Raw genomic sequence first — 25979 nt, forward strand, 5'->3', positions numbered from 1 at the left:
CACAACCTTCTACAGCGCGTCGACACCCAGGACAAGCTCCTCATCATGGGAGATTTCAACGCCAGAGTGGGCCACAACTCTGATGTATGGAAGGACGTGCTAGGGAAACATGGCATAGGCAACTGTAACGACAATGGCTGCCTGCTGCTGGAGTTCTGCTCTGCACATGACTTGATGATCACAAACAGCCTGTTCCAACAGAAAGAGAGATTCAAAGCAACCTGGAGACACCCACGCTCCAAACACTGGCACCTTCTGGACTATGTTCTGACGCGACAGCGTGATAGAAGAGACGTACTACATACCAGGGTGATGCCTAGCGCGGATTGCTATACAAATCATCGCTTGGTCCGTTCCAAGATTGCTTTCACTTTCAAGCCCCCTCCTAAGAAGAAAGGCCCACAGTTTAAGAAGCTACAAGTCCACAAGCTGCAAGACATAGACAGAAAAATGGAGTTCCAGGCCAAACTAGAGGAGAGACTGAGTGGAGAAGAAGGCCTGCCTGACGACCCTGAACAACAGTGGATGAGATTAAAGACCATCCTTCAGGAGACGGCAGCAGAACTAGTGAGTGGGCTTCTCAGCCAGGAAAAATAAAGACTGGTTTGATGAGTCTGATGCACAGATCCAGGAACTACTAGAAAAGAAACGTGCATGCCACAAGACTTTTTTAGCTAAACCTGATGACCACTCTGCCAACACAGCTTACAGAAATGCCTGCTCCACACTGCAAAGCAAGCTCTGCATACTGCAGAACAACTGGTGGCTAGCTTTTGCGGAGAAGACACAACAACATGCCGATGCCGGAGACATGCGCTCCTTTTATGAAGCCCTTAAGACCATCCATGAGCCAGCACATCAAGTGCAAGCACCCCTGCGCTCCTCAGACAGCTCAACCCTTCTGACGGACAAGTAAACCATTATGCAGCGTTGGTCAGAACACTTTGAAAACCTCTTCAGTGACAAGCGCACTGTGCAAGAGTCATCCATCGAGAAGATTCCCCAGGTGGAGGTGAAATGGGAACTTGATGACCCCCCAACACTTGAAGAGATCCGAAAGGCCACCACGCAGCTGAATCCAGGGAAGTCTCCTGGCATAGATGGCATTCCAGCAGAGGTGTACCAAAATGGAGGTGAGGCAGTCCTCGACAAGCTTCAGATTCTCTTCTCCAGTTGCTGGGAAAAGGAAATGGTTCCACATGACCTTCGGGATGCGGTCATTGTCTCCCTGTACAAGAACAAGGGCGACAAGTCTGGCTGTTCTAATTACCGGGGCATCACTCTCCTCTCAATAGCAGGTAAGATTTTGGCTCGAGTGCTGCTCAACAGGCTTACCCCTACCATAGCGTATGAAAATACTCCCGAGAGTCAGTGCGGATTTCGGGCCAACAGGGGAACCACCGACATGATCTTCGTCCTGAGACAGATCCAGGAGAAGTGCAGAGAACAGAACATGGCCCTTTATGCAGCCTTCATAGACCTAACCAAGGCTTTTGACACGGTCAGTCATGAGGGTTTGTGGAAGATTCTTGCACGCCTTGGCTGCCCTCCAAAGGTCCTCACCATCATCCACCAGCTGCATGAAGGCCAGATGGGACAAGTGAAGTACAACGGGACTCTGTCCGGCAGCTTCCCCATCTCAAATGACGTCAAACAAGGTTGCATCCTTGCGCCCACTCTGTTCTCCATCTTCTTCAGCATGATGCTTCGTGAGGCCAAAGAAGACTTGACAGACGGCATCTATATCGACTGAGGTCTGTTTAACTTGCAGTGCCTTCTGTCCCACACTAAGAACACAGAACAGCTAATCATGGAGCTGCTCTTCGCAGATGACTGCGCCCTCGTCGCCCATACGGAGCAAGCCTTGCAGCACATTGTCAACTGTTTTGCTGAAGCAGCAAGAGCCTTTGGCCTCACCATCAGCCTGAGAAAGACAGAAGTGCTATATCAACCGGTCCCCCATACAGCATATACCCCACCCCAAATCAACATTGAGGGTACCAGCCTGAATGCAGTAGAGCACTTCACGTATCTCGGTAGTGTTATCTCAAACAACGCATCTGTTGCCAAGGACCTAGACAGTCGCCTTGCCAAGGCCAACAGTTCTTTTGGTCGACTCTCAAAGAAAGTCTGGCAGAATCATGCACTGCGCCTTTCCACAAAAGTGCAGGTCTACAGAGCCACTGTGGTCCCTATCCTCCTGTATGGAGCTGAAACCTGGGTTCTGTATCGCCAGCAGATCAGATTACTGGAACGCTTTCATCAGCGTTGTCTCCGAAACATCTTCGGGATGAAGTGGCAGGACTACGTCTCAAATGAGGACATCCTTACCAGAGCCAAACTGCCCAGCATGGAATCTATTATACTCAAACAACAGCTTCGTTGGGCAGGCCACGTAGCCAGGATGGATGATACACGCATGCCGAAATTAATTCTCTTTGGCGAGCTCAAGGAAGGGAGACGAAACCAAGGGGCCCCCAAAAAGCGCTATAAGGACCAGCTGAAGAAACAGCTCTCCCTTGCAGGCATTCAGCATCAGTCATGGCAGCATCTAGCTACAGATAGACTCAGCTGGCGTTCCAGCATCAAATCCGCCAGCCTGAAGTTTGAGGCAGAAAGAAGTGAGGCCTCACGCCAGAAGCGTCAAAGACAGAAAGAGCGGGCAGCAGCACAAGCCCAGCCTACTCAAGTGTTCATTTGCCCCAAGTGTAACAGGTCTTGTGCATCGTGCATCGGACTTTTCAGCCACCAGAGGGCTTGTAGAAAATAAACTAAAAAAAAAAAAAGAAAAAAAAGGCCTTCCCACTATCCTCGCAAGCGAGGAAACAGCCGCCAACAACAACAACAACAACTTTCATGCTATTTTATTTATCTTACAAAGAAATGTTGAAGGTGCGTTATTATTATTATCTATATTACAATAGCCAAGTGGCCTCCGTGTGCATGCATGCGTGTGTGTGTGTGTGTGTGTGTGTGTGTGTGTGTGTGTGTGTGTGTGTGTGTGTGTGTGTGTGTGGTGTGTGTGTGTGTGTGTGTGTGTGTGTGTGTGTGTGTGTGTGTGTGTGTGTGTGTGTGTGTGTGTGTGCATGGCTTCGATCATGCAAAAACTGGAGAGAGCTGACATTTTCCGTTATGTATTTTGGGTTCAAGGACGAATGCTGCAAAAACACAAAGTAGATAGGACAAATATTTTGGGAGAAATTAACAATTTACCTAACCAGTACACAACGGACATTGTCCTGCAATGCTCTATGGGAGTTTGGGGTTTTGAGGTTTTAAATGTTGTTTTGTGGTTTATGTTAGTTTAACAGTGTTGTTAGTGTTATTGATTTATTTTGTTTTTGTTGCTCAGTTGGTTTAGTCAGTTTAGATAAGTCTCATGCTGCTATTATCATGAGTGAATTAAGTTTCATGTTGGTACCATGAGTGAAATGTTTAGTGGTTTTTTTAATGACTTCAGCCACTGTCTTTGTTTGTCAAATTAAAACCACCTGCTTACAGCAGCTGTGCATGCATGCGTGCGTGGATGCAACTTCAATCAGGGGAAAACAGAGCACATCTGAAATTTGCTGTTTGACATGCTTATGTATTTTAGGTCAAGGATGAACAGTGCCAAAATGGAACACTGATAGGACTCATAGTTTAGCAGAAGCTACGAATATTAGCTATCATAGCTAATTACATTTTGGACTCACAAGCCTGTCCAGCAGGGGGCAGTAAATCACCCGTATATTAAAAGCGTGAGTGTAAGTGCATATAATTGTAAATACGTTAAAAATACATGGATGACACAAGAAAGTGAAACCACTTATTTCCATTGTGGCCCATTTAAAAATCAAATGACAAAATAGACGGAAGAAGAAGAATAAACTGTGTATTTGGTAACAACAACTTAAACAACTTATAAACACATTAAAACAGTAAATTAACATTAAAAATTACATAATTTACAGAAAATAAAAGGGTTGAGTTGAGGTCTTAGATTCTAAAAACATTCTGGACTCACATGCCATTCCAACTCATTGCTTCTTTTTTTTTAACCACCCTTGAAAAATGTCAGCTACCTATTTTAAATCTAAAACAGTTGTGTGATTAAGTGTTGGCTATGCCTCCCAAGAAACTCTGTAATCTTTGCTTTTACAAACCTCAAACCTTGTCTTCCCGGATCAGAAAAATCTTTTTTTTTTTTTTTTATGTTAGGTGTTTTGTTTTGATGGTTTTGTTATATGTTTTGATTTTGTTGTTGTTGTTTTTATTATTATTATTAGTCTCTTACAAATTTTGCTCTGATTCAGTTTTTAACTGTAAAGGAAATGTAAATAAACTCAAACTCAACTTTCAACCTTCACAGGCACAGTGAGAGCTCAGGTGAAAGTATGATTACAATATACTGTTTCTAGAAAGGGCTTAGAAATGTCCAAATATTTTATTTGTCCCATGGCAATGGTGTTATTTATGTCTGTGATCACCTAAATTTGCTCCCAGCACTATTTTAATTTGAACACAATGTGTGTTGTGGAGTTGGTGCGCACCGCGATGGATGGTGCGTGTCAACTCCAAGTCCCACTGAATCCCAATTGTAATTAAAAAGGACAAAGAGCAGGTGTTGCTTTTAGACAACTACAAGAAAATCCCACTCAAGGGTTGAAAAATGTAACTTTTTATTTTCATAGGTTTCTCATAAAGAATGCTAACTAGCTAGTATGTACCATGGCCCAAATATTAATTCTGGCCTCTATGTGTATAAGTGCATTTATGTGATCAAGAATAGTCTTTTATACATGACTGCAAACATATGATATGACTGCCAGATATATCATCTTTTTTGTAGAATTTTTTATATACACTGAACAAAAATATAAATGCAACACTTTTTTTTTTGGGCTCCCATTTTTCATAAGCTGAACTCAAAGATCTAAAACATTTTCTATATACACAAAAAGACTCAAATATTGTTCGTAAATCTGTCTAAATGAGCAATTCTTTGCTGAGATAATCCATCCCAACTCAAAGGCGTGACAAATCAAGATACTGATTATACAGCATGATTATTGCACAGGTGTGCCTTAGGCTGGCCACAATAAAAGGCCATTTTTGTTCAATGTATATACTGAACAAAAATCTTTGTTCAGTGTCAGGGTGACCCCACCCCACCCCCAAAAAACCCAGAACCCATAAAAATTGTCATAAAACCTACAAATTCCAGCAAATTTCTTGAGACGATCGGAACAACAGTCTTCCCCAACACGTCTTGGTCAACCAAGGAAAAGATATTTTGCCTGAAGGCCTATTTCACCAACAAATCATATCATTTGGAGGATAATTTTGAAAGAACAGGACTTTTATGCAAAGCGACCAACATAACTGCAACTTTGGGGAATGATCGTATACAGACTGAAGTTTTAGTCCTGCAAATTTCAAATTTTGTAGAATTTATAACAATTTTTATGAGTTCTGGGTATTTTGGGCAGGTCACCCTGTACAAAAGGACAGAATTTTACAAAATTAGACTAAGCGGCATATCATATTATGACAGCTAGAACCATTTTACTTCTACCATATCTACAGTATGTCTGTTCTTTTCTTACCTGTCAACCTGCAGCACCATTTGGAAAGGAAAGAAGAAACACCATTTAATTCGGTGTGACACACAATCCAGGTACATATGGAAGAATACAGAGCGGTGAGAACACACACCAACTTTCTTGCTTGTGCAGTAGGTTTGTACAAAAACAAGGGGGAGTCCTGTAGTCGGCTTCATTGCTCTTCAGGAGATAATTTCTATTGTGAATTTGTTTTGGTTGCTTAAGCTTTTACCCTTTTTCTGTTTACATACTGCTGTTAAATGAATAGTGTAGCATTATTTAAGTTCATCACAATTTAATATCCGTTGGTTGTGGAAGTTGGTTTTATCTTCACATGAATCAATCCAATGCTGAGCACGTTTTGCTTTCTATTCACCGTTTGATACTTTTACCACGGTCCAAATCCTCCTTTAGTGCATCAAAAGACTTTGTGATTTAGTCAAAGCCATTATGATGTTGCAACATTATGTCACAGAGGGGGTTAGTTGTTGAAATTTACATTTTTTTCTTTTACTTGCCAGATCTGTTGCTTTCTCTCCTTGATCTCTCGCCACCATCCATCTGTCGGCTGTACATTCATGGTTATAGTAGTGGTAACTGGTATGATGGGCTGCCACAGCTTCTTGCTACTTTTGGCTGAAGTGTGGAGTGGAAATTCAGATTCAAAACAAAGACGAATTCACAGGCTTTGTTCTGGTTCTGATGTGATGCTACATGATGTGTAGTGAACTGTAGATGGAATAATAGTGCTGCAACCCTCATATGAAGAAAATGCTGCATGGCAAACAGAAATATTTCAAATCTCTTCCAGCAATAAAAAGTCATATATGCTTCAGCTTCGATCAAGTCGTATGCGAGTGCATGAAGAAACACCACATAATCCCCAGAATAAATGAGTTATTGATGACAGCCTCCACTCAACACCTCTGTTTATTTAACGTACAGTCGATCTTATCTGGCTAGAAATGTAACATTTATCCCATTTCCAGGGACTAGACTGTGCATATATAACTGTCACTTGTGCTCATTGGCCTCTGCAGGATAAATTATTAATCAGTGCTTTTCCAGGCACCGTAATACTCACGAGCATATAGCTTCAAGTACCGTGTCATTTATATGCTGTACTAACAGCAGATCAGTCATAATATGAAATGTGTGGTCATGGTGGCAACAGAGAAGTGACAATAATAGAAGCTTTCATATTAAGAGAGCATAGGAATGGTGAGAAAAGACGGTGTGAAAAATAATACTCCTGTTCTTTTGTTGTGATGTGAAAGACAGTATTTTTTAAATGGACAGTTTGTTCAGGACCACTTTAGTGGCCTTGTTGGTAAAAATGCACTCTATAGTCTTTTATTGTTATGTGCAAAGAGTCGAGTATAGAACTATGTGTCATCTTTGGAGTCTGTCAGAATTACCGAAAGACACAAGTGTACTGTGAGATCTTCTGAATGTTCAGTTATATTTTGTCTCAGAGTTGACTGGTTCCATCTTCCACCCTGTGCAAAGTAATGTATATCATAGCGCAAATGTCACTGCAAGCTTCCAACCAGCACACCTGTCATTTTCATACTCCCGCCCACATTATTCCCACACTATAAGTCGCAGGTTTGTGAGTTTGTGAGGTCCTACGACTTATATTCTGAAGTGAAATACTGTATATAAAGGTTGGTTGAAAAGTTCTGCCTCCACTATGATTATTTCAATAACAAGCAAGAAATCAAAGTTAAACTCAAGTCAAGTCTGGAAGTATGTGCCAGTGCTGTGCTCTGCCACATACACAACACCACAGAGCAGCCTTAGGTCCCTTAGGCAATCACTCAGGCAGAAAATGCGCCAATTCCCACATCTCTAAAATAGCCATCCATCTGCTACAGCCAGGTGAAACGTGGACATCCCCTTGGCCTTCTAAAACTACTAGGAGGTGATGATCTAGTGGTTAAGGTGTTGGGTTTGAGGTTCAATCCCAGCCTGACTGGAAAATCACTAAGGGCCCTTGGGCCTTACATCTTTAATCCCCTAGTTGCTCCCAGTGTGTATTGAGTGCCTTGTATGGCAGCACCTTCACATCGGGGTGAATGTGAGGCATTATTTGTAAAGTGCTTTGAGCGTATGATGCAGATGGAAAAGCGCTATGTAAATGCAGTCCATTTTCTGTGGCCCTCCACACTCAGGCACCTGCTTGCAGGGTGTCATACAATGAAAGAGAAATGAGCCATATGGGAGCTGATGCTCCCTTACAATGCAAGTAATACTCCTCATCCTAGTCCCTCTTACTAACCGCTCGTTTGATACAAAATCATTCCAGTGGTACCCATGGATCCTTTGAAGACATCTAGTACCAAAGACATCCAGTAGTCACCTTAGGTCACTGGTTTGTGTCCAATTCTCACAACCGTACAGCAAGACGGGCAGAAAAGGGACCCTAAAGACGGCTCTTTGTTCACCTGCAAAGTTAACGCCATCGCCAAACACATCTGTCCAGTGACCTCATGACTCCACAAGTGCTTCCCATATATGCCACCACTAAGATAAGTGAATGTCTCTGCAAGTTCAACTCTTTCACCACATACTGATGCACTTTTGATAACTCAGTCCAGAAAGTCTTTAAAAGATCAAATTTTAGTCTTGATCCAGGACAATCTGAAACCCAGACACTCGGATTCCTTACTCAGCTTCTCAAGTTCTGCAATCAGAGTATCTGTTGATTCCGCAAAGATCACAGCATCGTCTGTGAAGACAAGGTCAGTAAACCTTCCCTTACCAACAAAAGCACCCAAGTCACTGGTTTCAGCTGTGCTACCCAACACCCAGTCCATGCAAGCATTGAACAGTGTAGGAGCCAGAACACACCCCTGAGGAATGCCAGTTTTCACTGTGAAAACTCCACATCTCTACCTCCACGCCACACAGCACTCAAACTACTGTATCTGTGTATAGGTTGTCTACGATGTCTAGTAGAATAATCTTTTACTTAATGGCTATCACTACACAAATGGTTTTCACCTGCAATAACAGGCATGCACACCTTCGACATAATACATGCTCATAGACCTGCCTTTGAAACAACATGCTATTATTGAATTCCTCACTGCAGAGGGTTGTGCACTCATGGACATTCATCGAAGAATGAGTGTTGTCTCCGGCGACACCTGTGTAGATAACAGTCAGTACAGGAGAAGGAGTTTGAACAATGAAAATCCAGCAACAGTGAGTCTGCATGGCCAGACCTGTAGTGAGAACTCCATAAAAGCCATAGATACACAGCATCAAGTGTGGGTGTGATCGCTTAGTCCTCATAGATTATTTTGGAACATGTCAACACTGTCAACTCCAACCAATATTTGGACACTTTGCAAAAATTGTGTGTATGCTTGATGTGGGTTCATCCTGGAAAGATACAATTCTTCAGCATGATGATGCTCATCCACACATGCCAAACACAGGATGTATTGAGGGGGCTCAAATTTTACGAGATCTTACCTCACTCACTGTATAATCTGGATCCTGCACCTTCTGCCTTTTTTCCCCAAGATGAAGGAACACCTGAAGGGATGCGTTACACTAATGATGCAGAGGATCAAGCAGCTGTACGTCACTGACACACAAAGAAGACGTCCAATTTCTTTACAGACAGGTTACAAAAACTTGTCCAGCATTGATAATAAGTGTGTGGAAAGGGAACGCGACTATATGAAAAAGTAATGATACTGCCTGATAGAAAATATTCAAAGCTTTAAGTAGATATGCAATTCATGTGAGTGTCTTGCTTGTTAGTGAAATAACCATGTAGAACAGATGGATCATACTTGTATTGCTCGCTTGATGAGAGGGATTCAATAAAATGTGTTTTTTTATATGGTAAAAAAGTAAGTCCCTTCAGCTGCTCCCTTGTTTGCACTTGGGGTCGCCACAGCAAATCCAAGGTGGATCTGCATGTTGAATTGGCACAAGTTTTACGCCGGATACCCTTCCTGACGCAACTCCACATTACATGGAGAAATGTGGCAGGGGTGGGATTTGAACCCAGAACCTTCTGAACTGAAACCAAGTGCATTAACCACTTGGCCACCACCCCTGCTGTTTTTTGTGGTTGTATTTGTGCTTTTTGATATCAGGCATTTTCCCGCACCTTTTACAGTACAGCAATGATAGCTCAGTGGTAATGTCTCTGGCTGGTAATCAGAGCTTTTGGAAAATGCAGGTTCGAATCCCGTGGGTGGCATTTATTTTTTATTTCACAGCAGTGCAGCTACTTGCACTGTGTTGCCGCATGCACGAAACCATCGCAGCATGTATTTTAAATTTTTTTTATGTTTTTTTTCACAGCAGCTGTGTTCCTGCATGCATGAAACCATCGCTGTGGCATCATTCATGCCTGCCCGTCGGCTTGATGTTTTCGTGGTTCGGTCATACAAGCTGTTCCACCGTGATTCACCCTGATTTGTACTTATTCGTACTATGTGTAAAGGGGCCCTAAAAGTTTAACTCACCTATGATCTCTTCAGGGGTGGCAAAAAGCAATTTACTCTGAGTTTTTTGTGCCTTGTATAATAACATTAATTAACCTGTTAGCTTCTGCTCACTAATGCAGTGTTTGGGTTATAAATAAATCATATGATGAGTTTTCAAACGTCTAATTACACTGCATGTTTACCTCACCTATGATCGTCTCTTTAGTGGCCACAAGAAGCTGTTTGCTCTTGAGTCCTTTGTGCCTCCTACACTAACATTAATTAGCCTGTTAACTTCTGCTTGCTAAGCCAGTGTTTGCAGTACAAATAGATGATGTGCAGATTGCATTCAATTTGCTTCTTGTTGCATTAAGCAGTAGTAAAGCACTTTGAGAATCTGCTAGATGGAAAAGTGCTATAGAAATGCAGTCCTTCATTCCTTCCTCCTTATGATGCACAGAAGCAACTACTACTCTCGGGCAATTTATAATCCTGAAAATACAGTAAACAGCATATATACTTGCAGTCATTTGTGTCCCCATGAGCATCTTAACTTGAGTCAATGACAGCTCTAGTACATTTAGACTGATTCAGGGGTTCATGTGTCAGTGCAGTTTTATTTCTTACTTTAAAATAGATTTCTGCTTCGCACTATGTAAATATTACACCCCTATTAATTAATTAACCACAACCCCTTGGTGCACTGCTCTGAGATTATGCACAATCTAAATAGCAAAGTGTGCTTTAGATTGTGCTCTCTCAATCATCAAAATAGGACCCAATGAGTCACTTCCAACAACCATGTAATGTTTGTAATGCTATATGGTTATCAACTCATCTGCTTCAATATCCTTTTAAGAAAATGTCTTAATCTCAAGTCAAATTAATCCAAGATCACATTCAAGTGCTTAATTTTGAATTGTGATGCATAGATTGAAATTAAATCCATCACATTTTGTTCCTGGTCCTCTCACCGAACATGTGAAGAATGTACTGGCACCGGTCTATGTGGGGCTTTTGTGGGACCCACAGTGGAATATACTCTGCAAATACGACCTTACACAGGGAAAAACTGCCCATCTGTGAACAAAGGGTCAGTCTTGACATTTAAACTGCAGAGGTACTCTCCCCAGAAGGCAGTAACCACAGTCTTTTAATCTATCCTCAGCTCAATAACCATCGTCACTTTACCCTTCCACTAAAGACTGACCATTCAAGAACTCTATACTTTAAAAGTCCACTAACATGAAATGAAACTGCCGTTACCTTCAGTTATCGTGTGTTATCTCTCAGAGAGTTATATCATACAAGGGCATAGTATAAGGCAATTAAAGCAACAACATTTTCCTATTAAATACTAAAGCGCTCACTGGAGTGCATACAGTAAAACATCCTGGCTCTGGTCCTGTGTGTCAATTCATGTCAAATTGGTCAGTGTCAACTTTTCCACTCAGTTTCATGAAAACTGATTGCATTAAAGGAGTAAAAAACAAACAAAAAACACTGCATGTATTTTTATGAAATGGTGGGAATATTACTTGGGTTAGTGTCTCCATGATGTTGAACCTTTGGAACAAACTGATCAAAGGTCAAGGTTAAGGTCAAGCAAAACATAGACCAAAAACACATCTACTTTCAATCCCTTGGATTTTTCACTAAAAATGGTAGGAATATTACTTGCGATACCAGGAAAGGTTATGGTGAAGTAGTTGAACAGAGGATCTTCAGTTCAATCACCGTCAGACCGGAAAATCACTCAAGACCCCTGTGCAAGACCTTTAATCCCCTAGTTGCTCCTGGTGTGTAATGAGCATGGCAGCATACTGACATCTGTGTGTATGTGTGTGAGTAGGTAGGTGAATATGAGGCATCAGTGTAAAGCACTAATGCAGTTCATTTGCTTGGTTTAGTGTCTTGAGAACAGATTGGTCAAAGGTCAAGCAAAACAAAGCCCAAAAGCATGTTTACTATCATATATCAGCTATCAGTGTGGCTCAAGATTTGATCAAAAGCTCACATTGATCAGTAAAGACAAAATTAGAAGTCATATTTAGTTTAAAAAAAAACACCTTCTGCACAAGGTATGCCAGCCATCTGATTACTATTACTGTTACATCCGCCAAGATTGTAATAAAATCATCAGTCTGTTAGCAGGATTACGTCAAAACTACTATACGGATTTTGACAAAACCTTCACCACAGACAGATATTAGGCCATGGAAGAGCCCATTACATTTTAGAGGTGCTCCAGATCCAGATTCTGGATCAAGATTTCAGTTTATATAGGCTTTTAAGGATTACGTCAAAACAACTTCACAGATTCTCACCAAATTTGCACTACAGATATTAGGTTATGGAAGACTCCATTGAATTTTGGAGGTGATCCAGATCTGGATTTTGGGTCAAGATTTCAGTTTGTAGCTTCACTTTGTTGGATTTTGAGGATTACATAAAAACAACACCCTACTTAATGGTTTTTCACCAAATTTTCACCATATTGGTGTTAGGCCTTGGAAGACTCCATTAAATTTTGGAGGTGATCTGGATCAGGATTTCATTTTATATAGGCTTTTAAGGATTATGTCAAAACTACTTCATGGATAGGACATGACTATGTAAAACCAAGATCAGGAAGACACTATTTTGTTTCTGCTTTTGAGTTAAATATCAGATTGCAACATCTGGATCAGTCAGCCCATTCTGGATCAGTCTGCAATTATTGCATTGTGTTGTGGAATCTGGATCCAGGTAAAGTCTGGGTCACGATGTGAATCACATATCTTTTATTTTGAGTCCTCGTCTACCCTTGGCGGACATCAAAAATCTCAGCTTGCTCTTGTTCCTATTGTTATTATAGTACTCATACTGTTGCACAGTTTTGGGGTGATCTGCGTGAGCCTGTGCAGAATGTGGTGTGAACAGAAGAGTCCACCTGAAGCAAAAACAGACTGATTATAACCCACTCCTGGAAGTCCACAGTCCCATGTTGACCTTTAGATATTTTCTGCACCAGTGTTCACTGTCACATCAGACATGTGACTTTCTCAACAGAACATCCACCTCGATTCAGTGCAAAACACACTATAATTTCACACACGAACACGCGTTGGCTGATCCGTAAGGAGCCAACTGACACATCCGAACCACAGAAAGCCACGCACACGCGTGAACGCGCGTGGGCAAACAGCAAACATGTACATAACATCTGCTCTGGGCAGCACTGATGGAAAGCGCAAAATACAATTTGCTCCTCTGCAGTTTTCTAAAAACGTTGCAACAATAAACGGCGACCTGCAAGTTGAGGATGCGCGCAGGGCCAGCTGATTCCGTGCACGCTGCAGCGTGTGTGTGTGTGTGTGTGTGTGTGTGTGTGTGTGTGTGTGTGTGTGTGTGTGTGTGTGTGTGTGTGTGTGTGTGTGGCACTCACTCACCGATCACAGCGATCAGGAGGATCCCCAAAAAACACGGCGCAAGGCGGCGCCTCGGAGTGGCCATTTAAACTCTTTAAAAAAGAACAAGAATAATAATAATAACGATCCGGAAAAGGTGAGAGAAGCGCGTGATGAGGTCTGAAGAAGAGGAGAAGTGCAGAAATCCAGCTTCAAGATGCTACATGCTGCAGGATCTTCTCAGGTCCAACATGCTTTCGCCATTTTAGCCATCGATCAGCAATCTGTCAGCATCCCGCTCTCCTCCTCCTCTCTCTCTCTCTCTCTCTCTCTCTCTCTCTCTCTCTCTCTCTCTCTCTCTCTCTCTCTCTGAAAAAAAGCGCCAACTGCTTTCCTCCCAAAGCATGACAATCCTTTTGGGTGCTATCTCATCATTATCTCATCAGAGCAAAAATAAAAATAAATAACTAAATAAAAAAATCAATGCCTCTTTCAGTAAATCGGAGTGTGATCATAGCAGGCAGTGTTCTGTCTGTGCTTTCACGCTCTTTTTTTTACATATTTGTACAAAATAAAGCAGTAATCGCGCTCATTTTGTCCGTGCACAGCACATATTAAAAGAAAAAAAAAGAGAAAGGTTTGACAGTTACGATTTGTACAGAACACAAACAACGCGAGGTGCAGTTTGTGTTTATTTAAATGGTTCGCCGAAAGCGCACAGAAACAGCGAAGAGCTGCACTTTCTGCTCTGTACTCTACTGTCCCCTAGTGGAACCATAATGTATTGCGGGTGAACCATGCTGGCCACACCACTGACTGCAGAAAGGAAACACGCGTGATCCCACACGAGAGAGTTGACAGAGAGAGGTTTGGAGTTTGGAGTTCTGTGAATACTCTCCGGATGCACTGTTTCATCTTCAGATACACTGTGCAGTACAGAGTTGTATTCTTTCAGACACAGACAAGAAATCTTTGTTGAATTGTTTAGATTGGTTTGATTTCATATCGATTTAGGCATGTGTCACTCATGTCAGTGTCAAAGTCAGATCCAGACGTGACATCCTGAATGTGAATGAATGAACTGAATGAATGTATTTATTCTGCACACAAACAACAATAAAAACTCTTAACAAAAGAACTCAACAACATACCCATGTGAACGAAAGGGTGAGGACACAAGCTAAGCTTATAAATACCCACCCCTTTTACTATAAAATTAAGAAATGTATGTATATATATATATATATATATATATATATATATATATATATATATATATATGTATATATATGAGGTCTGTCCATAAAGTATCGTACCTTTTTATTTTTTTTTAAACTATATGGATTTGCTTCATATGTTTTCACGTCAAAACGTGAAAACATATGAAGCAAATCCAAATTAAAATTTTTCATTCACTGTGCCCCGGACACTAATTCACAGCGCACAGTGAATCAGTGTTCGGGGCACAGTGAATCAACTTAGAATATAATGACAAAACACATGATTATAAAGATTTCTTCAAAATTATTAAATATATGCTGATGCATATACAAACTATAATCCAGCAAACCATCTATGTAATGTGTGAGTGTCTTATACAGTGATATAAGTCCTTTAGAAACTATTATAAATGCAACTGTCATAATTTCTGTTCAAATGTGAAAACACTTGTTTATATACACAAATTATAGAAATAATTCATGGAAAAATAAATGTATAAGCTTCAACAAGTAATATTTGTCATTCACTTGATATTGGGGCTTAGTAAATCACTTTCTAGACTGATTCACTGTGCCCCATGTGCATGTGACCCACACGAGTTATGTTATCAAATAGCTGATAGTCTGGAGAAGACATAACACATCATCAGTTGGACGGGATAGTCTTCTAAACTAATATATATATATATATATATATATATATATATATATATATATATATATATATATATATATATATATATATATATATATATATATATATATATATATATACACACTACAAATAATGGATGGTAAGGAGTCCAACATAGAGAAATATTGGATGAAGAAAAGTTATATTGGATATTATTTCTCTATGTTGGATGACTTGCCATCCATCAATTGTTATGTTCTCCACACCCCTCCCAAATTAAGCAAACAACAAAGAGTAAAGTAAATTAGATCAATTTATTTTGTTGTGAACAGCATACGCAGGGGCGGTCCTGGAGGCGGGCCGACCCGGGTGGCATCACAGGGGGGGTGCGGCACGACCTTGCGGAAAAAAAACGGTCAAAAAAAATGGGGTGGGGGGGTTGTCCTGACGGGGGGGTTCGTGGTTTTGTTACGTTACGGCAGAGCGGCGCCCCCACCTTCCCGTCCCATGGCGGCTTTCCTCTCACTCATTCCCGCAGCTTCACAGTGCTATAAACAGTAGCGAAGCAAAGACTGCTGCGAAACGACATGAGTCATTGGATAAATGCTGGGCTTTGTCCCGCCCATCGGACGCTCAGCGTCTCGGGGGGTCTATGGAGCAGTGGGCTGGCCTCGGCCGGCCCGGACGCTCAGCTTTTGCATGATGATTGGATGATCTGTCTGAGGCTGAATCCCTTTTTGATTGACAGCGAAATGAGCGAATCAGCGATCTTTTAGTGTAAACATCAGTGGGAGCATTTTTTAATTTTCATTCATTTCTGAGTTGAACCGGAGACTTTCCTAATCCTCTTAGCGGCATTTTCTTTGTTAAAAACGACTAGTGACAAATCAAGCTTCTATTTCTGGTGGGGTTTTTTTTTTTTTTTTTTGTAGCTGCTTGTGTTTGGAGACTGACTTCTATCACTCTTTCTGACTTCTATCGCAGTTTCTGTCCCTACCGAGCAGCGGGTGCTGCTGAGCTCCTCCACCGTCACAAAGCACTCACAGGCGGACACACTTCACACTAGCCTCGCGCCAGTCCCAGCTAGTGAGCTAACTAGGTAGCAAGCTGCACATAATGGCAGACAATTTGAATGTTGTGGACTGGATTTTGGCGAAGCCATTTGATAGTCTTCCTTACAAAAAAGCCATGGATGCTATCATGACTTCAGCTCTCAATGGTTTGCAGGCCAAAGTTAAAGCAATAGCCCCCAGTGCAATGTTTGTGCATTGCTATGCACACAGACTGAATCTGGTTCTGTCTCAGGGGGCTAAATGCTTATCTGAGTGCAGAATATTTTTTGCATCACTCTCTGGGTTTGCCACATTTTTCTCAAAATCCACAAAGAGGATGTCTTTTCTTGAGTCTGCAGGCTGCTCAAGGTTGCCCAGAAATGCTCCTACTCGATGGAATTTCACAACACGGATAGTGAGCACTGTGGCAAACAATTATGATGCCCTCCTGCAAACGTTTGAGATGATCATTGCAGATAAGTCCATGGATGATGACACATTAGACTGTGCCAATTTCTTTGTGTTTGTTATTGCAGTAGTCATTAAAACTGGAAATTTGTTCTTGAAAATAGCTGTTGTGAGTTAATTTGTGGGATTGTGGGTGTTCTGGACAAAGTGTTTTCATGGGTGGTGGGGCGGAGGTGGTGGCCATGTTAGTGTGCGCGGGGGCGCACGCAGGGGGTTTCGCCCGGGGAGTAAATCACTCTAGGACCGCCACTGAGCATATGAATGCTTTTAAAACATCAGTAGCGTGCTTGTCTACCTTCTTAGTGTTTTTGGCATCTTTGGAGTTCAATATTTCCACCAGTTCCTCCTCTGTGAACTCAGCAAACCTCGCTGGCAGACGATTTTCTGCTGTTGTTGACATGTTTGTTACCATTTTTTCAACCAGTGTCTGTCAGCTAGTTCCTAACCTTCGTATGCCGCGTTCTGATTGGCTAGCTGTTGGCAGTAAGCTCTAATGCTATTGGTCAGTGGGAACCGATTCAATATAGCTTTTGGTCCAAGCCTTTTTGGATCCTTTTGGATCCAACATAACTTTCTGGCGCCAAGCATGCCAAAATACAGGTAAATGATGGACAGAAAGGCTTAATGAACGTTGAGAGATGAAATCTTGTGCTTTATGCAAAATTGCTGTGGCTTTTGACATTTTAGATTGAACATAATGTGTTTTCCAGCTCAATTTATCATCCGTAACAACACCAAGAATAAAAGTTGTCAGTTACAATTTCAATATCATTTAATGATAAATTTCTGCTGAAATTGCTGGACTTGTTTCCAAATATGCTACACTTTGTTTTACCAAAGTGGAGAAATAATTTGTTTGAATCAAACCTTTGTTTAAATTTCTCTAATTCCTTCTCCATCATGTCCAAAATCTGTCCCAAATGACCCCCCACTACAAAACACTGTTATATCATCAGCAAATAAACTACAACTGACAGACTTGGAAACCAAACATATGCCATAACAAATCACATTGTGAGCCAACGAATCCATTGTTTGCCTGTTTACATATTCTAAAATTCTGGAACTTGGTTGATTACTTTACAATACAAATGATGTATAAAGTTAAAAATAAACTGCTGCCACAACATGTCCAGGATCTGTTTACGATACGATACGATACACTTTATTGTCCCCTCAGGGAAATTTGTCTTGGACTCATGCTAGGTGCCTTACAAGAAAAGAGAAAACAAACAATACAGATAAAAACACAACCACATCCATAACAAATTAACATGACAGGAGTCAGGAGAAACACCATAAATATTGCATAATTCCAATTTTAAACATTATTGTTTAACAATTTAATAGACATGGGGACGAATGAATTTTTAAATCTATTCAGTCTACTCCGAGGAACTCTGTACCTTCTCCCAGAAGGAAGGAGAGTGTACTCTGCATGAAGAACATGAACTGAATCCATCAGTATCCTCTGAGCTGCTTTCAAAACAGACTCTTCATAGAGTGTATTGAGGGACTGATATTGTTTCTTTCCGATTATCTTCATTGCATCATCAATTTGTCTGTTAAGTTTCGTTTTAAATTGTACAGAAAGATTGCCGTACCAGGCAGTCATGCCATACCTAACTAGGCTCTCTAACACTGCCTGGTAAAACAACAACATAATTTTCTGATTGACTCCATACAAACGAAGTCTACGAAGGAAATAAAGTCTTTGATGGAATCGGGAGCACAAACTGTCCACATGTGCAGTCCAGCTGAAGGTATTGTCTATGTGCAGCCCCAAGTACTTGTATGAGTTGACCTGGTCAATGGGAATACCATGTATGACCACAGGAGTATGGTCCCCAACAGTCCTTGGATCCAGAATCATTTCCTTGGTTTTATTGACATTTAAAACCAAGTGGTTTAAACTGAGGGACTCCAGTTATAATTTGAGAGGAAGTCATTGTGTATTTGTCAAAGGTGTTAACATCTGGAACAACTGTCCCGACAACATTAAAGTACTTGGTACGTTAGTAGGCTTTAAAAGACATTACAAGAATAACAAAATTGCGTGCTATAGTTGAAGACTTAGGTCTATTGATTTGTTATTACTTTCGGGTTTCTGTGTTGTGTGCCAGTATTGTCTGGTTATATTTTGTAAATTTGAGTTCATTGACTAAGTTTGCATGTTTTTATTGATGGCATTTTGAATGCACAGAGATACCGTGACGAGATCCTGAGGCCCATTGTTGTGCCATACATCCAAGAACATCACCTCATGTTGCAGCAGGATAATGCACGGCCCCATGTTGCAAGGATCTGTACACAATTCTTGGAAGCTGAAAATGTCCCAGTTCTTGCATGGCCGGCATACTCACCGGACATGTCACCCATTGAGCATGTTTGGGATGCTCTGGACCAGCGTGTACGACAGCGTGTACCAGTTCCTGCCAATATCCAGCAACTTCGCACAGCCATTGAAGAGGAGTGGACCAACATTCCACAGGCCACAGTTGACAACCTGATCAACTCTATGCGAAGGAGATGTGTTGCACTGCATGAGGCAAATGGTGGTCACACCAGATACTGACTGGTATCCCCCCCAATAAAACAAAACTGAACCTTTCACAGTGGCCTTTTATTGTGGACAGTCTAAGGCACACCTGTGCACTAATCATGGTGTCTAATCAGCATCTTGATATGGCACACCTGTGAGGTGGGATGGATTATCTCAGCAAAGGAGAAGTGCTCACTATCACAGATTTAGACTGGTTTGTGAACAATATTTGAGGGAAATGGTGATATTGTGTATGAGGAAAAATTTTTAGATCTTTGAGTTCATCTCATACAAAATGGCAGCAAAACCAAAAGTGTTGCGTTTATATTTTTGTTGAGTGTATAAGCTCACGTTCTTTTATATATATATATATATATATATATATATATATATATATATATATATATATATATATATATATATATATATATATATATATGTCTGCGACAGACTGGCGTCCTGTCTTGGGTGTACTCCGCCTCCCGCTCTATGACTGCTGGGATAGGCTCCAGCCCCCCGCGACCCTTAATTGGACTAAGCGGAAGAAGATGAATGAATGAATGAATATATATATGTATGTGTGATTGTGTAGATATGTATTTATGAAATTTTGTTTGTGTGTATATGTTTGTTATTTTTTAGTATAAGGGGTGGGTATTTATAAGCTCTGCTTCTGCCCTCACCCTTTTGGCCACACAGGACTTTTGTAAAGTTGCTTTGTTATGAGTTTTTTTGTTTGTTTGTTTTTGTTGTTGAATTGTGTGCCGAATAAACTCATTCATTCATTCATTCATTCATTCATTAATATATTGTACGAGGTCTACTAGAAAAGTATCCGACCTTATTATTTTTTTCAAAAACCATATGGATTTGAATCACGTCTGATTACATCAGACATGCTTGAACCCTCGTGGGCATGCGAGATTTTTTTCACGCCTGTCGGTTACGTCATTCGCCTGTGGGCAGTCTTTGAGTGAGGAGTTGCCCACCCTCTAGTCGATTTTTTCATTATTTAGGAATGGCTCAGAGACTGCTGCTTTGTTTGATCAAAATTTTTTCAAAACTCTAAGGCACAACTGAGTGGACACCATTCGATAAATTCAGCTGGTTTTCGGTAAAAATTTTAACGGCTGATGAGAGATTTTGGTCTGGTAGTGTCGCCGTAAGGACGGCCCACGGTGCCTGACGGCGATCTGCGCTTCGAGGCGGCAGCGTCTCACCGTTTCAAGTTGAAAACTTCCACATTTCAGGCTCTGTTGATCCAGGAAGTCGTCAGAGAACAGAGAACTTTCAGAAGAAGTCAGCATGAGGAGTTTATTCGGACATTCCATTGTTAACGGACATTTTGTAATGAAAGAACGTGCGGGCAGAGTCGCATGTCGGGCCGGACCCGACCGCGGGGGGTCGCGATAGGAAAAACACCTCCGTTGGAAACCTTAACGGGCAAGTTGGAACATGCCCAAGCTGTTAAACAATTTCTCAGTTACTCACTTGTTGAAAGCCATCAAAAGCCGCCTGAATTTTACAAATGGTTTTCAACACGGAGGTGTTTTTCCTGTCGCGGCGCACACAGATTTGCCGACTCGTCAGGGAAACAACTCGCCGAATTTGCGCGCACGTCTTTCATTAAAAAATGTCCTTAAACAGTGGAATGTCCGCATAAAGTCCTCATGCCGGCCTCTTCTGAATCTTCTCTGTTCTCTCACGATGTCCTGGGTGAATTAAGCCTTAAATTAGGATGTTTTCAGGTCGAAACAGGCCGACGACGGCGCCTGGAAGCGCTGCGCGACGTCCCGCTGCGTGGGAAGTCCTTACACTGACAGAAACACCCCATAATCTCTCATCAGCCGTTAAACTTTTCACCGAAAACCAGCTTAATTTCTCGAATAGTGTCCACTCGGATATTCCTCACAGGTCCAGAAAAAATGCTGATAAAGCAACGCGCGCCGTCTCGAGCAGCGTGTGAAACAAAGGAATTCAGCCGAGAGGGTGGGACCACATCTCACTCAAGGCCTGCCCATAGGGAAATGACGTCACCAACACGCGTGGAAAAACTCACGCATGCGCACGAGGGTTCAAGCATGATTGGTGTAATCGCACGTCATTCAAATCCATATAGTTAAAAAAAAATAATAAAAGGGTCGGTTTATTATCTAATAGACCACGTATAAAAGAAACAACAATGGCCCAAGCACTGAACCCTGGGGCACCCCACAAGTAATCTTCATGAATTCAGAATTTGCCCCACCAATATGGACACACTGATACCTATTGTATAAGTAGCTAGCTATCCAATCATGTGCCAATCTCCTGATACCATACCTCTGTAGTTTATCCAATAGCAAAGTATGATTTATAGTATCAAATGCTTGCTGTAAATAAAAAACCCTACAGTATATTGCTTATTTTTATTTGCATTTGTAATCTGTTAAACAAAATCAATCACAACAAATGAAGTAGTGTGATTTTTTTTTTTCTGAAGCCATATTGCTGATCACTAAGCAAATGCCTTTTCCAAAATTTCTGAAAATTGTGGTAAGAGTGAGATTGACCTATAATTTGAAAAGACTTGTTTGCCACGAGATTGAAACAGCAGTCCCACTTTAGCTAATTTCATTCTGCGTCAATCAAACAACTCAATCTCATGGCAGTTCATAGCGACATTACAAAAAGTACAATAATCTATGGGTTCATGACAGAGGCATGAAAATGGGGTGCTTTTTGTGATGGGGGCACAAATTCATTCAAATATCCGATAATCCCTTGCGTGCCAGAGAGGCACTGCAATCACAACAACATGGGGAAACCACATGATGACAATTACAAATGAACATTATAATATGAACATGTATTTTTTTAAGTCTTTCTTAACATTTATAAGAGACTGCATGCATGAGACCCCTGAAAACTTGCTAAAACAAATTAGGGTTGGGGCCGATTTGATCCCGGCTCAGTATCAGGACCTTCTCCTTCTCACGAATTCCGTCATACTGACGAAATTCGCGAATCAGAATTTCCTAATCCAACCTGCGGGATTTTCCAATACTGGAGAGAAACCACTGTGACGGCCCTGCTGTCCTGTAGCGGGGCGGGCCTATAATCAGGGGCACCTGGGCCCGGTGTCCCTGTCTCTTATTTAAGTGGGCCCAACTAATTCATTTTGTTCTCTCCCTCTCTCTTTTTAGGACGTCTCGCTGCGCCGACCGGTAGCAGAGCGCCTTTTTGCACAGCTGCACATCTTTGCAGCTTTTAATTTATTGACTTAAACTATTGTAAATAAATACTTCTGTTTTTCTAATCCTCTCGTTTGTGTCTCCTCCTTGTCACTGTCCTCTGAGCCACGGGCACGTGACAAGAGTGGGGGCTCGTCCTTTAAATTTAATTTTTGTAGTCAGCGCGTTTAGTTTTTGTAAATTTATTTGGTTAAAGTTTGTTTTTAGCCTGATTTTTGTGTTGGGGCTTTGCCGTGCGCTGATTACATGATTAGAATCCGGTGCGCACCTGCTGATTGCGCGTTCGTTTGTTTGTTTGTGGGGACACGCGAGAGGTTTGAAGTTAAATTGTTTTTTTGGGGGGTTTTTTTATCCGAGGTGAAGGTAAGTGCTGTCTCGTGCTGCATGGTGTTTTGGAGTCCTTCGTTAGGCTTTAGTGACTTTTCTCATAAGGAGATTTGCCTGCTTTTGTTTTGTGAGGGCAGCGGTGAACGTGGCTACAAGCTTCGGCTTGGGAGCACGTCCGTGGTGTTCTGGGGGTTGTCAGCTTGCTGGTCGCTGCTCAGACCCATCGGGTTTTAGCGCATAAATACCCACCATATGAGACCGCAAGAAGACTAGGTTAAGCAGGTAGATTTGGGGTTAAGTAGTTCAGGGCGGGGGACTCCGAGGGACGCACTGGCCCTAAGCCTCGGTTATGTGAGATTGACAGTTTGTATTCAGTTCGGTTCACATTACCTTTTTTTGTAACCATGGCTTCTGTTTCGCATTTTTTCTCTACTCCTTCTGAAAGTTTTTTGGAAAATTGTCAAAAGAAACATTTATTGCAGATAGCTAAACACTATGGCATTACAGTGGGAAATAATATACGCAAAGATGATGTTAGAGATATAATCACTGCTGCGCTTTTTAATAAAGGCGTCCTGAGAGGGGGAGAGCAACAGTCGGGTTTATATATCAATTCTGAACCCGAGCTGTCTGTTTCGTTTGATGGACTGAGTTTTGAGCAGCGTAAGGAATTAATGTTGCTGCAAATTGAACAAGAGAAAAGCAGAAAAGATGCTGAACTTCAATTGGAACAAATGAGACTGAGAACTGAAGCTGAAAAAGAGGTTCAATTGGAACGTGTTGGACAAGAGACTGAAAAAATGAGACTGGAATTGGAACACTATAAATTGAATTTGATTCGGGATGGTAAGGTTATAGGCGAGGTGAGCGAAGAATCATTTTCCTCTGCTGTTTGTAGGCCTGCTCCTAACGCGTTTGACGTGGGTGCTAGTCTGCACCTAATGCCAAAGTTTAATGAAAAAGATCCAGATACTTTTTTCATTCTGTTTGAGCGCATTGCAGATGTTAAAAATTGGGCGGATTGTGATAGAGCTTTGTTGTTGCAGTCCGTGTTTACTGGTCGTGCCCAGGAGGCTTATTCTGCGTTGAGCGCTGCAGAGTGTCTGGATTATGCCAAAATAAAGGCTGCGGTTCTAAAATCCTACGAATTAGTCCCAGAAGCTTATCGCCAGAAATTCAGGAATTTTGAGAAAAATGAACGTCAAACTCACGTGGAATTCATTAGCGATTTAACCTGTCAATTTAATCGTTGGTGTTCTGCTTTGAATAGTGACACTTTTGAGGGTTTGTCAGAGTTGATGATCTTGGAGCAGTTTAAGAACTGTATTCCTCAGCATGTAGCTACTTATGTTACTGAACAGAAACCCAGCACCGCTCTGAAGGCAGCAGAGCTGGCAGATGATTTTGTCCTGACTCACAAGGGGGCTGTGGGTGAAATTTTTCCATCTAGGACCAAGCCTATAGTCAGTGAAAGTCGCTCCTACTCGCAGACCTTTGCGCAGGGTCGCTCTGCTTCATTCAGAGGGCACTCTAGCAGGTGTACTTACTGTCAGGCAACGGGCCACTGGAAGTCTCAGTGTCCTGTGCTGAAGTCTAACAGCAGGCGTAAAATGTACGTCCCTTCAGCTCCTGCTCTGTCAGCTTCAAACAATAAGTCCAGGGAAAAGTTCAATAAAGCTTTTGCTCCTTTCATCCATGATGCGTATGTGTCCATTGTGGGGAGCGAGCAGCGTGTTCATATTAAGATGCTGCGTGACACAGGGGCTAAACACTTGTTTATAGTGGCTTCTGTGCTTCCATTCTCCTCTGCTACAGAAACGGGTGACTCTGTCCTTATGCATGGGATGGAGCTGGGTGTGGTCTCCGTGCCGAGGCACACAATTATGTTAGAATGTGGGTTTATTAATGGTCTGGTGATTGTAGGCGTGCGCCCCGCTCTGCCGCTTCCTGGGGTTTCATTGATTTTAGGCAATGATTTGGTTGGTAGTGCGGTGTGGCCGAGGTCTCCTTTGCCCGTGGTGACCGCTGAGCCACGTTCGTCTCTGCTTGAAGAGCAGTGTCTAGAGGTGTTTCCGGCTTGTGTCGTGATGCGTGCTCAATTTCGTGCGTCTGAGTCAGATGTGCTTGAGAGCTCAGTCTTGTTGCCCGAGCTCCCCGCATCTGTCTCTGTGAAGGAATGGAGTCAGCATCAAAAGTCTGATCCAACTCTTTCAGTTTTGTTTGAAAATGTTCTTCCAGGTGACAAGGTACAGAGTGCTGCTCATGGGTACTTCATGCAGGAGGGTCTGTTGGTGCGCAAGTGGGTCCCATGTCATGGTGACTTCGTTGGTGAGCCCATTTTTCAGATTGTTGTTCCTGAGATGTGTCGTGATGATGTGCTCAGAGTTGCCCATGATGACTCTGGTCACTTAGGTGTGAAAAAAATGTTGAAAGTGCTGTTTCTACAGGCGTTCAGTTTAGACATTTGTCATATTAAAGGTTCTGATAACTTGGCTGATGCTTTGTCACGTGCGCCAGTTTAAAAAAAGGAAAAAGCAAAGTTGCCTTCATTTTTGTGCCTGTCTCTCTACTACCTGTCCTCAGTTTCAGGTGCTGGAACTCTGGAGGTGCAGCAGAGGACATGTGCTAAGCTTGTGACTTTACCAATTGGTGTCATCTTTAGCCTTGTATAGCTAAGTCTAATTTGATTCCTTGTAAATGGTAGAATTTCTCTTGTTTGATAATGGAAGAAAAAAACTTAGTCCTATCAGATTTTAAAGTAGTTTGTAAAGAAGAAAAAAGTATAGCTGAATATAGGTAAGCTGTAAATGTAATTTTGGTGCAACAAAAAAATATAATGTAGTACTACTAAAAACAAAAGAAAAAACTCTGCTGTTTGCAATTGGTTTGGAAAGTCCTTAGGTGGACTTCCCTTTTGAAGGGGGAGGGTGTGACGGCCCTGCTGTCCTGTAGCGGGGCGGGCCCATAATCAGGGGCACCTGGGCCCGGTGTCCCTGTCTCTTATTTAAGTGGGCCCAACTAATTCATTTTGTTCTCTCCCTCTCTCTTTTTAGGACGTCTCGCTGCGCCAACCGG

The 25979-nt window shown here is 41.9% G+C and overlaps 2 protein-coding genes across 2 annotated transcripts in view; one reads left to right on the forward strand and one right to left on the reverse strand.

The window, feature by feature from the left end:
• Positions 1–13678, reverse strand: part of igdcc3 (immunoglobulin superfamily, DCC subclass, member 3) — a 217182-nt gene extending 203504 nt beyond the window's left edge. Inside the window, exon 1 of the mRNA XM_034191657.1 lies at positions 13471–13678. Within this exon, the coding sequence (XP_034047548.1) occupies positions 13471–13534 (64 nt within the window). The 5' untranslated portion in view covers positions 13535–13678. The remainder of the gene's footprint in view (positions 1–13470) is intronic.
• The window catches only part of ano5b (anoctamin 5b), a 202296-nt gene continuing 189973 nt past the window's right edge, over positions 13657–25979 (forward strand). Inside the window, exon 1 of the mRNA XM_034191614.1 lies at positions 13657–13672. The gene's annotated coding sequence lies outside the window, so the exon portion shown is untranslated. The remainder of the gene's footprint in view (positions 13673–25979) is intronic.

The sequence above is a fragment of the Thalassophryne amazonica genome, chromosome 2, assembly GCF_902500255.1.
Source record: "Thalassophryne amazonica chromosome 2, fThaAma1.1, whole genome shotgun sequence".
Lineage (NCBI taxonomy): Eukaryota > Metazoa > Chordata > Actinopteri > Batrachoidiformes > Batrachoididae > Thalassophryne > Thalassophryne amazonica.